The sequence below is a fragment of the Anser cygnoides genome, unplaced genomic scaffold, assembly GCF_040182565.1.
Source record: "Anser cygnoides isolate HZ-2024a breed goose unplaced genomic scaffold, Taihu_goose_T2T_genome scaffold_43_1, whole genome shotgun sequence".
NCBI classification, from domain to species: domain Eukaryota; kingdom Metazoa; phylum Chordata; class Aves; order Anseriformes; family Anatidae; genus Anser; species Anser cygnoides.
In genome coordinates, this window is record NW_027103067.1 from 1,076,287 (window position 1) to 1,092,977 (window position 16,691).

General features: G+C 59.2%; 1 protein-coding gene across 1 annotated transcript; it reads right to left on the bottom strand.

The window, feature by feature from the left end:
• Nucleotides 1–1,767: 1,767 nt before the first annotated feature.
• Nucleotides 1,768–14,909, bottom strand: LOC136789219 (FERM domain-containing protein 8-like). The gene is given in 17 exon segments (XM_066989197.1): nt 1,768–4,001; nt 5,022–8,073; nt 8,174–8,265; nt 8,267–8,319; nt 9,667–9,710; nt 9,713–9,732; nt 9,734–9,873; nt 11,506–11,591; nt 11,594–11,628; nt 11,711–11,908; nt 13,351–13,459; nt 13,462–13,516; nt 13,609–13,679; nt 13,776–13,865; nt 14,618–14,663; nt 14,665–14,786; nt 14,879–14,909. Coding segments are annotated over 16 exon segments (1,644 nt in total). The 3' UTR covers nt 1,768–4,001; nt 5,022–7,621.
• Nucleotides 14,910–16,691: the final 1,782 nt, after the last annotated feature.

Below are 16,691 nucleotides of genomic sequence, written 5' to 3' on the forward strand. Positions count from 1 at the left end.
TCATCCTGAGCATTTTCCTCAGCGGAATTATCACTTTTTGTTATTTTTCCTCGATTTTGTCGCCTTTTGTTGCTTACACCTGAGGGGGGAAACACACTCGAAGACCCCCCCTCCTCCCCGGCACAAAACAGCACATTTTTTTTAACTCCTCCTTCCCCTTTTCCAGCGAGTTTCCGCCATCCCTCCCGCACGCCGCTTTTGGGTTAAAAAACAACGATTTTTGCACTTACTCTGCGGCGCGGCGACACCGGTACCTACAGTATTTTACAGCCGGAGCGTGATGATGCTGGATTTTGGGTCGGTTTTGATTTCTTTTTTTTTTTTTTTTGTTCTTTTCCTTTTTTTTTGTCGTTTTTTCCTTTTTTTTTTTCCTCCAGATTTTTTTTTTTCTCCAGATTTTTTTTTTTTTCACCGTTTCTTTAGCATTTTACCCAAATATCTACGCCGCGGCGGTGAGTTTTGGGGCGCTCTGTGGCCAAAAACGGCGCCTGCAACGACAAGAGCCCCGCGCCCTCCCTCGCCGCCCCCCGACCCCCCCCCCCCCCCACAAACCGGGGGGGGGGGCCCTCACCGCGCCCCGGCGTCTCCGCTGCTCCTTTTTGGGGCCGATTCCGCCAATTTTCGCCGATTTTCGGTCTCTTCCCCAGCTTCACCACGCTCCGGCTCGCCTCCCGTTTTTTAACTCGCTCTCCTCTGCCTCCGCCGTCTTCTATTTCCTCTCTTTTCTTCTATTTCCTCTCTTTTCTTCTATTTCCTCTCTTTTCTTCTATTATTTCCTCTCTTTTCTTCTATTTCCTCTCTTCTATTTCCTCTCTTTTCTTCTATTTCCTCTCTTTTCGCTCTTTTCCTCCTCTTCTAGGCTCCTATTTCCTCCTCTCTTCACCAATTTCCTCTGGCTTTCTTCCTCAATTTCTCTCCTCTCCATCCTCCAGCGCCTCTTCTCCTCTTTTATCTCCTTTTTTTTTTTTGCCCGTTTTCCTCAATTTCGCCAATTTCCACTGGCTCCTCCTTTGCTCTAGTTTCTCCTCTGCTTTTTTCTCTTTTTTTTTTTTTTTTCCTATTTTCTCTTCTGGCTCTTTGTCCCCTCAAACATTTAAGTGCAATTTTCTGCCTTTTTTTTTGTATTTTCTTTTTGTATTTTCTTATTCTATTTTCCTCTCTTCTCTCTTTTTTTTCTATTTCCTTTTTTTTTTCTGTTCTATATTCCTTCTCTAGTCTCTTCTATTTTCTTGTTTTCTTCTATATTTTCTATTTTCTTTTTTCAATTTTCTTTTTTCTATTTTTTTTTCTATTTTCTGCCCTCTTCTTTTTTCTGTTTTCTGTTTTTTCTATTTTCTGACCTCTTCATTTTTTCTATTTTCTATTTTTCTATTTTCTGATCTCTTCGTTTTTTCTATTTTCTTTTTTCTATTTTCTGCCCTCTTCAGTTTTTCTATTTTCTATTTTTTCTTTTTTCTATTTTATGCCCTCTTCATTTTTTCTATTTTCTTTTTTCTATTTTCTATTTTCTGCCCTCTTCATTTTTTCTATTCTTCTTTTTCTATTTTTTCTATTTTCTATTTTTCTTTTTTCTATTCTTCTTTTTTCTATTTTCTATTTTTTCTATTTTCTGCCCTCTTCATTTTTTTCTATTTTCCTTTTTCTATTCTTCTATTTTCTATTTTTCTTTTTTTCTATTTTCTTCTTTTTTTTTCTGTTTTCTATTTTCTTTTTTCTATTTTCTGCCCTCTTCTTTTTTCTATTTTCTTTTTTCTATTTTCTGCCCTCTTCTTTTTTCTATTTTCTGCCCTCTTCTTTTTTCTATTTTCTTTTTTCTATTTTCTGCCCTCTTCATTTTTTCTATTCTTTCCCCTCTTCTTTTTTTTTTTTTCCTATTTTTTCTGTTTTCTCCTCCTTTTTGCCTATTATTTGCTCTTTTTCTTTGCTCTATTTTCTCCTCTTTTCCTATTTTCTGCTTCCTCCTCCACTGGTGTTTTGCTGCCGCCTTCTCGCCTCCCTGCGTCCTTCCCAGCAAGCATTTTAACCAAAATGTCCTTTTTTCTCCTCTTTTTTTTTCCTCCTGCCCAGGCGCGTCGCTGCCGCTCTTCTACACCTGGCTGGGGGTTTGGGAAGCCTCCCGCACCCGCGCGCCTCTCCTCGGCCTCTACAACCTCCTCCTCCTCCTCCTCCCCTCGCCATTTTTGGGCTCAAATCTCGGCTTTTCCGGCTGCGTGAAGCAGGCGTGCCCTCGGCGGTTTGGGGAAAAACGGCCGCGATTGGGTTAATTCGGGGTCGGCGTGAAGCCGGGCTGGAGCCGCTCGTCAGCCTCCTTCATCAAATTAATTAGAATTTGGCGTTTTCTCTCTTCGATTTTTAAATCTTCCTCACGTCTACATTTTATCTTCACTCTTGATTTATTTTTTTCCTGTTTTGCAAATTATTTCCTCCTTTCCAATAATCTTCTCTTTAAGCCATCTTCTATCTCTTTAGAACCGAAATTTCGGAATTTTTAACTGAGAAATCATCTCTTTTTTTTTTTTTCCTCCTCTGCTTCCTCTTCGGCTCCACACCCTCCGGCTGGCGGCTTGTGAAAAGCCCCGTTTTCCCCTGATCCTGCACCAAAAATCTCCGCTCACCCTGCTGGGCCCGCGGCCGCCTGCGCTCCTCCGGGCTCTTCTTTCCGAAATCTTCCCGTTTTCCTCCTCCTAAAAGCCTCCCGGGGGCTTTTTTCTTTTAAAGGGAGGAGAACGCAAAGAGCTTTAAAGCGAGAAAAGCTTCGAGAGCCTTTTTTCATCTTAAAAGCGCCCTAGCTCGCTCTGGCTTCTCTAAAATATCGAATTAAGAGTATTTCAGGAATTAAATTTTTTTTTCCCTGGCTGTCTTCCTCGAGCAAAATCTGCCCCGGCGGGGGGAAATTTCTGGATTTCTGGCTCCCCAGCTGCTGCTGCCTCCCTGCCTGCAGCCTGCGCCCGCCTGCACTCAGCGGCGTCGCGGGGCTTTATAAAGCCAGGGCCACGTCAGTGCCGCACCGCAACGCTTCCGCGAGGGGGGGAACAGAGAAAAATAATCCCCCCAAAATGCCAAAAAATGCCCCCCCCAAAAAAAAAGAAAAAAAAAAAAAAGCCATTCTGCCCTGGCACGCCACAAATCCTCTTTTTTTTGTGTGTTTTGTTAATTTTTGCTTCATTTTTAACCCCCCCCCCCCCCCAGGGAGGAAGGCGTTCAGCTGTGTCATCTATTTCAGCCTGAAAATGGTTAAATTTAACCCCGAGTTAATGGTTAAATTTAACCACTTCAATTCAACCTTTTGTTTCTCTTTTGCTGTTTTAAAAATCCCCTCTGACCTTTTGGACGTCTTTATTTTTTTTCCAGCGCTGTCATTGTGGGGTTTTTGCGTCATTTTCACCCGGTTTTGTTCCTGCTGTGTCACTCTGGGGGGGGCGTCCTGGCAAAAAGGCTGTTTTTCCCCAAAACAATCAGAAATCTTTTGGGGAAAAAATGGTTTAAATCACAGGTGAGTATATGTTTGTGCTTGTGCCACGTCGCTTTTACAGTTGGAAACACTCCCAATCCCCCTTTTTTTGTCCTCATTTATCAGCAACCCCCCCAACCCCCTTTTTAATTCCCCCCTTTCGACAAAGCTCAGACAAACCTTTTCCATCCCCACCCCGCTTCCCATCAAAGCACGAAGCCTCTTAATGTATTTTTTTCATTCAAATACCCCAAAATCTCCTCATTTTCTACAATTTTAAGGCCATGCTGAGTCATTGCGCAGCCTCAGCCATGCTGGCCATTTTTAAGCAAAAAAAAAATCCCTGTTTGCGGCATTTTGAGGCATTTCCGGGCAGCCCCCGCTCCCATTTCGCGGGTAATGACACCCCAAAATCGCTGCTAGTGAGGACACCCCCCCAAAAAATGTGGGAAACCAGTAATTAGGGCCAATTAATGCGGCTGACGAGGCGATGACGCGGGCGGTCACTGGGCAACGGACGAGTTTTTCCGCCGTGTTTCCAGGGCGTTTCCTGCGAAACAAGAAGGGATTCAGCTGTTATTATTTGGTCACTAACATCCATAAAAGTATTTTTTTCCTGTTTCAACCTCCCATCGCTAACAAAACTGGACTTCAGGGGGATTTAACGCAGAACATGTTTTTTTTGCAGCAGTGATTTGCACATTTCTGCCTGTTTTTACACACATACCCCCCCCTCCCCTTTCCTTCTTTGATACGAAACAAATTATTTCGTCTTTAAAACTGCCAAATTAGAATTAAAATTAAAAAAAAATCTACTGCCACACTACAAGAGTTCACGTTTTCGGCATGGAAATGCCCCCAAAAGCTGATTTTCCCTCCAGCTATTGGGCTCGGAGAAGCCATTTTAGGCCCTTTTCCCTCAGAAAAGCCTCTGTCAGGAAGGATTGCTTCTTTTTTTTTCACTCAAACCTTGTTATCTTTTGTCAGGAATAGTACAACGCGGCCCACCTGAGTGGAAATGCTGATTTTCTTTCAGGGATTGCACCAAAAAGCTGCACAATGAGCCCAGAAGAGGCCCCCTCCCCCCGGCAGCCATTTTGTCTCCTTCAGGGTCGGACAGCTCTGCCCGCAATTTTAACCCTATTTTTCCTTTCTTTTCGGCACCAGAAAACACCGATTTCAGCACACAACTACACGTAAAACGAAGGGAACACTTTAAAAAAAATAACTAAAGTAAAAATTGCAGCTTTTCAGCTTGTTTTCCTTTTTGATCCCGCAGGCAAAGGACACATGAACCCCCCTCACAATTTTCCACCCTTTCTGGGGTGAAACCCTGCAATCCACCAGCCCCATTTTTACCTTTATCGAGCCGTCTCCCCAAGACCTCCCTCCCTCTCAAAAAAAGAGTCAGTTTTATGGCTTTTCACACAAAAATCACCTCAGGAATGGGGCGCGGGGGGGGACACGCGCTTGTTTTCCCCACAATGTTCTCCATCAGGGGGCCCCAAACCCCCACAGAACCCCCTCCCCCAGCCTCCCTCCCCTCCCCCCACGGCTCGGGAGGTTTAACTTTAACTCCGTTCCTCCCCCACGCCCATTTAAAGGCAAAAAAACGGGAATTCGGGGCGTTCCCGGCGCGGCGGAGGGATCCGCGGTGATGCGGCCCCGAGGCCGGTTCCAACCGGCGCCGGCCGGCCCTCGCTGCAGCGGGTGGCGCAGTGCGCTCCTGCGCATGCGCAGAGCCCTGCCCCCCCCCCCGCAGTGCCCCAAATCCCCCTAAAATGGGCCCCCAAAACCCCCGAAATTGACCCCAAATTCCCCTCCCCCCGCCGCAGCGAGGCGTAAAGCACCAAAAACGAGCGAGCAAAGCGCCTTTCCTGAGATATTTTACCTCAGAAAGTGCCCCCCGCCGCCTCCCCCCCCCCCCCCCGTGACAAAAAACATCGCCCAACGCAGCGCCCGTGCTCCCCCCCGCCACCCCCCAAAAAATAAGTAAATAAATAAATAAATAAAGTTGCTCCACAGCCTTAAAATGGCGTTTTCTCACAAAAGCATCCCCGTCCTCTGAGGAAATGGGAGGAAAATGGCGTTTCCTCACAGTTTTCCTTCAGGGAAAGCGAACCGTTCGCTATCCCCCCCCCCCCCCCCCAAAAAATACATCTTTCTACTCCCTAAATGTGTTAAATGTTTATTTCACGATTAAGCACCGTAAATATTTACAAATTCCCCCCTTTAAACGCAGCCAGAAAGAACAAAATCCCCGAATTGCTGCTTCTCCCTTGAAAAAACAAAAAAGTAGTGTTTCAGGATGCACAGATTTTGCTGCTGGGGGGGGAGGGGGAGTGCTGAGATTTGTATTAAAAAAATGTAGTAAAATTATTTTAAAATAAGCAGGGTTTAGAGGAACAAAGGAGACAGTGTGCGAGTGAGGAAAGTGAGGTTAAATCGTGAAATATTCGGATTTTTTGCATCCGGGGTGCGCCCACAAAGAGAAGCGTCCCTTCGGGTGCAGGCAGGCAGCGGAGGTGACCCTAAAACTGCAGGATTCACCCCAAAAGAGGCACGGTGAGCAAGGCACAGCTGGCACCGTTAGCTCATTAGCACTAATGAGGGGTCCCCGTGCAACACGAGGGCACACGCGTGTGCCCTGTGCCTCCCCCCCCCTTCCCCGGCCCTAAAATGGCCGCCAGCACGTGGGGCCACCATTTTGTCCCAGTGCCCCCCCCAAAACCCCTTGAATCAGCCCCAAAACCCCCGGAATCAGCCCCAAAATGCCCTGGATGAGTCACAATCTGTACCAATATAGCACCAAACCAGCCCAAACTGCCCTGATTCAGCCCCAAGCCACCCCAAACCGCCCCGAATCAGCCCCAAACCGCCCCCAATCAGCCCCAAACCGCCCCCAATCAGCCCCAAAAACCTTCTATTCTACCCCAAACTGTCTCAATCTGCCCCAAACCACCCAAAATGAGTCCCCGAGTGCCTCAAACCATCCTGATCTGCCCCAAAGCGCCCTGAACGGGTCCCAGTCTGCCCCCAAAACAGCCCCAAACCGCTCTGAATTAGCCCCAAACCACCCCTCGCAGCCCCAAATTGCTCTGAATTAGCCCCAAAACAGCCCCAAAAGGCCCCGAATTAGTCCCAATCTGCCCCCAAATAGCCCCAAACCACCCCGATATGCCCCGAATTAGTCCCAGTCTGCCCCAAAATTGCCCCGAACCGCCCCTATTTGCCCCAAATCAGTCCCAATCCACCCCAAATCACCCCAGTTTGCCGTTAGTCCCAATCCGCCCCAAAACTGCCCTAAACCACCCCAAAATTGCCCCAAACTGCCCCAATTTGCCCCAAATAAGTCCCAATCCACACCAAACCACCCCAGTTCACCCCGAATTAGTCCCAATCCGCCCCAAAATTGCCCCAAACCACCCCAATCCACCCCAAATCACCCGTTTGCCGTTAGTCCCAATCTGCCCCAAAACTGCCCTAAACCACCCCAAATCACCCGTTTGCCGTTAGTCCCAATCCGCCCCAAAACTGCCCTAAACCACCCCAAAATTGCCCCAAACCGCCCCAATTTGCCCCAAATCAGTCCCAATCCACCCCAAACCACCCCAGTTCACCCCGAATTAGTCCCAATCCGCCCCAAAATTGCCCCAAACCACCCCAATGCACCCCAAATCACCCCAGTTTGCCCTGAATTAGTCCCAATCCGCCCCAAAACTGCCCTAAACCACCCCAAAATTGCTCCAAACTGCCCCAATTTGCCCCAAATCAGTCCCAATCCACCCCAAATCACCCCAGTTCGCCCTGAATTAGTCCCAATCTGCCCCAAAATTGCCCCAATCCACCCCAAATCACCCCAGTTTGCCCTGAATTAGTCCCAATCTGCCCCAAAACTGCCCTAAACCACCCCAAAATTGCCCCAAACTGCCCCAATTTGCCCCAAATCAGTCCTAATCCACCCCAAATCACCCCAGTTTGCCCTGAATTAGTCCCAATCTGCCCCAAAATTGCCCCAAACCACCCCAATCCACCCCAAATCACCCCAGTTTGCCGTTAGTCCCAATCCGCCCCAAAACTGCCCTAAACCACCCCAAAATTGCCCCAAACCGCCCCAATTTGCCCCAAATCAGTCCCAATCCACCCCAAACCACCCCAGTTCACCCCAAATTAGTCCCAATCCGCCCCAAAATTGCCCCAAACCACCCCAATTTGCCCCAAACCGGGGGGGGGGGGGCAATGGGGTGGTGACGGCCGCGTCCCTGTGCGCTTCGTTAGTGTCCAGTGCTCCCAGTTTGCTCCGGGGGGGTCCCAGTCCATGGGAGGGGGCTCCCAGTGCTCCCAGTTTGCTCCGGGGGGGTCCCAGTCCATGGGAGGGGGCTCCCAGTGCTCCCAGTTTGTTCCAGGGGGGGTCCCAGTCCATGGGGGGGGGGGGTCCCAGTGCTCCCAGTCCAGGAAGGGGGGCTCCCAGTGCTCCAGTCCATGGTGGGGGGGGGGTCTCAGCCCTGCTCCAGCGCCGCCCCCCCCCGGCACTGGGGCGTAGGCGCCCCCCCCAGAGCCCCCCCCCCGGCTAAAGAAGGACGCCGAGCGCCGGGGGGGCTTCACCCGCCGCAGCTCCTGACCTGGGGGGGGGCAGATAACACAGGGGGGGGTCACCAAGGTGTGACAACCCCCCCCCCCCCAAAACTTAACACCCCCCCCCCAAAAAAAAGCCCCCCCCACCGTCCTCCACGTAGTCGATGGTGGCCAGGCGCTGCAGGCGGGGGCGGGTGACGCTGTCCTGGCGCCGCAGGGGGGCGTGGGGGGGGCTCGGGGGTCGGCCCCCCCAGGGCGATGCAGCACTCGATCAGGGAGCTCATCAGCTCCGCCTGGGGGGGGGGAGAAGAAATGAGACCCCCACAAATAACCCCATGGGGCAGGAGCCCCCCAACCCCAAAATGCCCCCCCCAATCCCAAATCCCCCCAAACACCCCATAGGGCAGAATTAAGCCCCTTAAACCCAAATCCCCCCCCCAAATTCCCCAATTCCCCCCCCCAATTGCCCCATGGGGCAGAACTAAGCCCCCCAGCCCCCAAATCCCCCCCAACCCCCCTAATCCCCCCCCCAATTACCCCATAGGGCAGAATTAAGCCCCCCAACCCCAAATCCCCCCCAATTACCCCATAGGGCAGAATTAAGCCCCCCAACCCCAAATCCCCCCCAAAGTACCCCATGGGGCAAAATTAACACCCCCCAACCCGAAATTCCCCCCAAATTACCCCATGGGGCAGAAATAAGCCCCCCCAGCCCCCAAATCCCCCCCCCCAATTACCCCATAGGGCAGAATTAAGCCCCCCCCCCCAACCCCAAATCCCCCCCAAAGTACCCCATGGGGCAAAATTAACTCCCCCCCCCAAATTCCCCCCCCAATTGCCCCATGGGGCAGAACTAAGCCCCCCCAGCCCCCAAATCCCCCCCCCAAACCCCCAAATCCCCCCCCCCAATTACCCCATAGGGCAGAATTAAGCCCCCTCCCCCCAAAATACCACATAGGACAGCTCTGAGCCACCCCCCAGCCCCCAAATCCCCCAATCCCCCCCCAATTACCCCATAGGGCAGAATTAAGCCCCCCAGCCCCCAAATCCCCCCCCCCCCAAACCCCCAAATCCCCCCCCAATTACCCCATAGGGCAGAATTAAGCCCCCCAACCTCAAATCCCCCCAAAGTACCCCATGGGGCAAAATTAACTCCCCCCACCCCAAATTCCCCCCCAATTGCCCCATGGGGCAGAACTAAGCCCCCCCAGCCCCCAAATTCCCCCCCCCCAACCCCCCAAATCCCCCCCCCCCAATTACCCCATAGGGCAGGATTAAGCCCCCCCAACCCCAAATTGCCCCCCCAAAGTACCCCATGGGGAAAAATTAACTCCCCCACCCCAAATTCCCCCCCCCCAATTGCCCCATGGGGCAGAACTAAGCCCCCCAGCCCCCAAATTCCCCCCCAAACCCCCAAATCCCCCCCAGTTGCCCCATGGGGCAGAACTAAGTCCCCCCAGCCCCCAAATCCCCCCCCCCAACCCCCCCCCCAATTGCCCCATGGGGCAGAACTAAGCCCCCCCAGCCCCCAAATCCCCCCCCCCCCCAAACCCCCAAATCCCCCCCCAGTTGCCCCACGGGGCACAATTAACCCCCCCCCCCACCCCCAAATTACCCCGTGCCCCCCCCCCCCGCCGTACCTGTGGGGACAGCACCCTCAGCAGCCGGTTGACGGGGGCCCCCCCTGCTCGCCGTCGAACTCCAACCACAGCTGGGGGGCTCCGAGGCCGTGCCCCCCCCGCGGGACCCTCGGCCCCCTCCCCCGGGGCCCCCGGGGTCCCCCCGGCCCCCCCGGCGCCCACCAGCTCCCAGCACAGCTCGGGGAAAGCCAGCGACAGCAGCACGTGCTGGGGGGGGGGGGGGGGGTCAGACACACAAAGTGCCCCCCCCGCGGCCCCATTGCCCCCCCCAGCCCCAAAGACCCCCCCCCAAACACCTCCTCCTGCCCCATAGCCTCCCCCCAAAGCTTCCTCGTGTCCCACAGTGCCCCCCACCCCATAGCCCCCCCCCATCCCCACAGCGCCCCCCTGCCCCATAGCCCCCCCCATCCCCACAGGACCCCCCCCGCCCCAAAGACCCCCCCAAACACCTTAACCTGCTCCAGAGCCCCCCATCTGCCCCAAAGACCCCCCCCAAATAAATCTTCCTGCCCCATAGTCCCCCCCACACCCCCAGGACCCCCCCAAACCTCCCCCCCCCCCCCCATATCCCCCCCACTCCCAAATCCCCCTCCCCCCGACCCCAATTCCCCCCTGCCCCCAAATGCCCCCGGACCCCATATTCCCCCCCCCCAGACCCCAAATCCCCCTCCCCCACACCCCCAGGACCCCCCCCACGCCCCCAGGACTCCCGACGCCCCCCCCCCACCCCATATCCCCCAAAATCCCCCCCCTCGGACCCCATACCCCCCCCCCCCCCCTCGGACCCCCCGCCTCCAAATCCCCCCCCCCTCGGACCCCATATGCCCCCCAGACCCCCAGGACTCCCCCAAATCCCCCCCCCCCGGACCCCCCCCACCCCCAAATCCCCCCCGGACCCCCAGGACTCCCCCAAATCCCCCCCCCCCAGACCCTCCCCCACCCCCAAATCCCCCCCCCCGGACCCCCAAGACTCCCCCAAATCCCCCCCCCCAGACCCCATATCCCCCAAATCCCCCCCCCCCCAGACCCCCAGGACTCCCCCCAAATCCCCCCCCCCAGACCCTCCCCCACCCCCAAATCCCCCCCCCCGGACCCCCAGGACTCCCCCAAATCCCCCCCCGGACGCCCCCCGGACCCCCCCCAACCCCCCCCCCCAGACCCCATATCCCCCAAATCCCCCCCCCCAGACCCCATATCCCCCCTCGGACCCCCCCGCCTCCAAATCCCCCCTCGGACCCCATATGCCCCCCCAGACCCCCAAGACTCCCCCAAATCCCCCCCCGGACCCCCCCCCACCCCCAAATCCCCCCCGGACCCCCAGGACTCCCCCAAATCCCCCCCCCCCGGACCCCCCCCACCTCCAAATCCCCCCCCAGGATCCCCAGGACTCCCCAAATCCCCCCAGACCCCAAATCCCCCCCCCCGGACCCCCAGGACTCCCCCAAATCCCCCCAGACCCCAAATCCCCCCAGGATCCCCAGGACTCCCCCAAATCCCCCCCAGACCCCAAATCCCCCCCCGGACCCCCAGGACTCCCCCAAATCCCCCCCGGACCCCAAATCCCCCCCCCCCGGACCCCCAGGACTCCCCCAAATCCCCCCCGGACCCCAAATCCCCCCCCCGGACCCCCAGGACTCCCCAAATCCCCCCCCCCAGACCCTCCCCCACCCCCAAATCCCCCCTCGGACCCCATATGCCCCCCAGATCCCCAGGACTCCCCCATATCCCCCCCTGGACCCCCAGGACTCCCCCAAATCCCTCCCCCCAGACCCCATATCCCCCAAATCCCCCCCCATCCCCAAATCCCCCCCCGCCCCCCCCCCCCCCCCCCCAGCTCACCTTCTGCCGGGGGTCCACGATGGTGACCCCCTCCAGCCCCACGGCCACGCTGACGGCTCGCAGCCCCCCCCCGGCCCAGCAGCCCCCGGGGGGCGATCGACGGCCCCGGGGAAGAACGCGCACCTGGGGGGGGGGCCAATAAATCCCACGGGGACCCCCCCGGGGTTTAACCCCCCCCCCCCCCCAAAAAAAAGCCCCCACTCACCCGTAGTAGGGCAGCTGGTGGCAGTGGCGCAGGAAGGCGCGGTACAGCCCGGGGGGGGCACCTGGGGGCCGGGGGCGGCGCGGAAAGCCCGCAGCAGGGTCACCTCCGGGGGGCGCCGCGGGGGCGGCTGCGGCGGGGGCGGAGGAGCCCCCAGAAGCCCCCCGGGGAGGGGGGGGGAGAAAGTCCCCCAGGAGCGGTCTGCGGGGGGGGGGGGGGGTCAGAATATGAGGTTGGGGGGGGTCACAAGAATATTGGGGGGGGCTTAAAAAATTAGGGGGGGGAATTCCCCATGAGAAACCTGGGGGCGGGCGACAGCAGCAGAATAAAGGGGGGGGGGTCTCAGATATATTGGGGGGGCTTAAAAAATTGGGGGGGGGAATAAAGGGGGGTCTCAGATATATTGGGGGGGCTTAAAAATTGGGGGGGGGGCAGAAACTCCCCCCAGGAGCAGTCTACGGGGCGGGGGGAAGAATATGAGGTTGGGGGGGTCTCAAGAATATTGGGGGGGGGTTGTGGATTGGGGGGGCTTAAAAAATTGGGGGGGTCAGAAAATTGAGGGGGTGGAATTCCCCATGAGAGGCCTGGGGGGGCACAGGAGCCGAATAAAGGGTTCGGGGTGGGGGGTCTCAGATATATTGGGGGGCTCAGGGATTGGGGGGGACTTAAGAAAGGGTGGGGGGGGATCAGAATATTAGGTTGGGGGGGTCTCAAGAATATTGGGGGGAGGCTTAAAAAATTTGAGGATGCTCAGAAAATTGGGGGGGGGGGGCTTAAAAATTAGGGGGTGAAATTCCCTCAGGAGACACCTGGGGGGACGGGAGCAGAATAAAGGAGTGGGGTTTATGGATTTTGGGGGGGGGGTTAAAAAATTGGGGGGGTCTTAGTGAATTGGGGGGTCTCAGGGATTGGGGGGGGTTAAGAAATTGGGGGGGCGGGGGGGCACAGAAATTCCCCAGGAGGGGCCTGGGGAAGGGAATAGGATCCGAATAAAGGGTTAGAAAAGATTGGGGGGGGGGTTATGGATTTGGGGGGGTCTTAAAAAATTGGGGGGGTCACAGGAATTGGGGGGGTCTCAGGAATTGGGGGGGGGTGTGTGGGGGGCAGAAACTCCCCCAGGAGCAGCCTGGGGAGGGGGAACGGGATCCGAATGCGGGGTCAGGGGAGACTTGGGGTGATTTGGGGGGTTTACGGACTGGGGGGGGGGCTCAGGAATTCGGGGGGGGTCTTAGTAAATTGGGGGGGTCTCAGGAACTGGGGGGGGGCAGAAACTCCCCAGGAGCATCTTGGGGAGGGGGAACGGGATCCGAATGCGGGGTCAGGGGGGACTTGGGGTGATTGGGGGGGGGGGGGGGTTACGGATTTGGGGGGGCTCAGGAATTCGGGGGGGTCTCGACAAATTGGGGGGGTCTTAAAGACGGGGGGGCTCAGGAATTTGGGGGGTCTCAGGAATTGGGGGGGGGGGGGGCAGAAACTCCCCCAGGAGCATCTTGGGGACGGGGAACGGGATCCGAATGCGGGGTCAGGGGAGACTTGGGGAGATTTGGGGGGGGGGGTTACAGACTTGGGGGTCTCAGGAACTTGGGGGGGGTCTCAGCGAATTGGGGGGGTCTTAAAGATGAGGGGGGTCCCGGGGGGGTCACCTGAGCATGTCGGGGGTGTGCAGGCTCTCGTCGAAGGGCCCGAGGCGCAGGCGGCAGGCGATGGCCCCCAGCTCCTCGGCGTCCTCGGGGTCCACGGGGTAGCGCCCCCCAAAACGTTGCCCCGCGCCTCCTCGTACAGCAGCCGCAGCAGCTCCTCGTCCTCCAGCTTCCCGGGGGGGGGGGCCAAAAAATTTGGGGGGGGGGGGTTACGGGGCGAAAAACTCCCCCCCCCCCCCGACCCCCCCCCTCAAAACTCACCTCCAGCTCCTTCTTCTTAGGGAAGAAGACGTTGCGGCGCAGCTGCAGGCAGGGCTCGTCTTGGGGGGGTTAAAATAAAAATGGGGGTCACGGGGGGTACAAAGGGTGGCCCCCCCCCGGGGGTCCCGTCCCCCCCCCCCCCCCCGAGGCTCTCACCGGCGGCGATGGCGCTGGGGGGGCGTCGGTGAAGCGCAGGAGCAGCTCCGGCCACTGGCGGCACAGGCGCAGGGGTTGGTGCCGGGGCTTCAGCTGCACCTCTGGGGGGGTTGGGGGGGAGCACGGGGGGGACACATGAAGCCCCCCTAGCACCCCAAAAGGCCCCCCCACCCCTTTCAGCCCCCCCCCGAAAAAAGCTGAGGTGTCAGCAGCCCTAAACTTGGGGTCCCCCCCCAGAGGTCCCCCCCCCCCAGCTCAATGCTTGGGGGCCCTGGTGCCCCCCCCCCCAAATTCTGCCCCCCCCCCAAGAAATTTAGGGGTCCCAGCCCTCCCCCCGAAATAATCCTAGGGGTCCCTCCCCCCCCAAATAACCCCAGGGGTCCTGGACCCCCATTAGGTGTCCCCCCCCCCGCCCCCCAAATGTCCCCAGCTCTGGGGGTCCTCACCCCTCCCCCCGGTGCCCCCCCGGTACCCCATTCCCCCCGTTACACCCCCCTCCCCTTAGCCCCCCCCCGTACCCCTCCCCCCCTTACCCCTTCCCCCCCCGTACACCCCCCTTTACCCCCTCCGTTACCCCGCTCCCCCCAGTACCCCCCGTTACCCCCCCCCCGTCACCCCCCCCCGGTTCCCCCCCCCCCCCGTTACCCCTATACACCCCGGTTCCCCCCCCCCCGTTACCCCTCCCGTTACCCCCCTCTCCCCCAGTACCCCTCCCGTTACCCCCTTCCCCCCCGGTTCCCCCCCATTACCCCTCCCTCCCCTCCCCCCGTACCCCTCCCGTTCCCCACCCCCCTGTGTACCCCCCGGTACCCCCCCGGTTCCCCCCCCCGTTACCCCCACCCCCCGCACTCACCCAGCAGCGGCGAGGCCAACCACAGCGCCAGGGCCCCCGGCGCCCCCCTCCCCCAGGCGCAGCCCCTCCCGCAGCCGCCGCAGCAGCTCCGCCGCCGCCACCGCCGCGTGCTCCAGGGCCAGCGGCACGGCCCCGCCGTCCGCCGCGAACACCACCACCACCTCCGGGGCTGGGGGGGGGGGGGGGGCGGGGCGTCAGGGGCTGCGACCCCCCCGAACCCCCCCGGGCCCCCCGAACCCCCCCGGGCCCCCCGGTGCTCACCGGGGCCCGCGGGAGCCGCTTCCGCCTCCATCGCCGCCGCTGGGGTCACGTGGGGGGTTACGCTGGGTTACGCGGGGTCACGTGGGTTACGTTGGGTCACGTGAGGGATACGTTGGGTCACGTGGGGTTACGCGGGGTCACGTGGGGTTACGTGTGTGGGAGGACGCAAGGGCCGGGCGGAAGTCGGGGAGGGGGGCGTGGCCGGCTGGTGACGTCACCGGCGGAAATTGGGAGGGGGAGAGCCTCCCTGGGGGGGGGCTGGGGAGGGGGTGGGGGGGCTGGGGGGGGGGTGGGGGGGCAGAATCCTTCGGGGGGGGGGGGGTTGGGTCCTCCTGGGGGGGTCTGGGGGGTCTGGGGGGTCCCTAGGTCCTCCTGGGGGGTCTCGGTCTGCCGGGGGGGGGCTCAGGTTCGTCTGGGGGGGGTCTGGGTCCTCCTGGGGGGGGCAGAGTCCTCCTGGGGGGCTTTTGGGGGCCCCCAGGTCCCCCTGGGGGGGCTGGGTCCATCTGGGGGGGGGCTGAGTCCTCCTGGGGGGGGCAGAATCCTTCTTGGGGGGGGGTCTGGGGGTCCCTAGGTCCTCCTGGGGGGCAGAGTCCTCCTGGGGGGGGCAGAGTCCTCCTGGAGGGTTTTGGGGGGGCCCCCAGGTCCCCCTGGGGGGCTGAGTCCTCCTGGGGGGCAGAATCCTTCTTGGGGGGGGGACTGGGGGGTCCCTAGGTCCTCCTGGGGGGGCAGAGTCCTCCTGGGGGGGGGCAGAATCCTTCTTGGGGGGGGGGGACTGGGGGTCCCTAGGTCCTCCTGGGGGGGGGCTTGGGTCCTCCTGGGGGGGCAGAGTCCTCCTGGGGGGCCCTAGGTCCTCCGGGGGGGGCTTGGGTCCTCCTGGGGGGGGTCTTGGGGTATTTTTTCGGAGGGGGGGGGGATCCCAAATTTTGGAGGGGGGGTCCCCAACCCCCTACACCCCTGGGGGGGGGGGGGGGGCGGGTCCCCAAACTGCTCCATCCCTGGATTTGGAGGGGGGGGGACAGGGAGATTTCGGGGGGGGGGCACCCAACTACCTGGGACCCTCCCCCCCAAAAAAATAAAAATGGGGGTCCCGCGGGGGGGGGCACGGCGCAGAAAGAGGCGGAGGCGAGGTACGAAGTATAGAACCGTGTATTCCTCTGTGCGGGGGGGCCGGGGGGGCCCGGGGGCACCTTTGGGGGGGGGGGGGTCCGGTTTGTTTTTTTTTTTTTTGGGGGGGGGGGGCACCGAGGCTGGGGGAGGGGTTGGGGGGAGCTTTCCCGGAGCCCCCCCCCCCCCCCCCCACTCCGGGAGCTTTGCTCCAAACTCAATAAATTAAGAAAAAAAAATTCGGGGGGGGGGGGCTTAAAAAAAAAAAATCCCAAAGGAATTAAAAACGCCCCCGCCCCCGGGGGGGGGGCTGGGATCGAGGCGGGGGGGGTCCAGGACCGCCCCCGGTATCCCCCCCCCCAATTTTGGGGGCCCCAAGCCCCTTTAATGCGTCCCCCCCCACACACCCCAAAAAATTTGGTGCCCCCCCCCCGAACCCAGACTTTGCAGGGACCCCCCCCCCGCTGCGCCCCTGTCCCCACAGCTTGGGGGGGGGGGAATTGGGGAGGGGGCATCGGGGGGGTGACAATCCCGAGGGGGGGGTGACAAGGCGGGTGTCACCTTTTGGGGGGGTGGCACCCAGGGGGGGGGTGACACCCAAAAGGGGGGGGGGCGATGATGACACCCGGGGGGGGTGACAACCCCGGGGGGGGCGGCGAGGACACCCAAAGGGGGGTGACACCCAAGGGGGGGGTGGTGGCACCCAAGG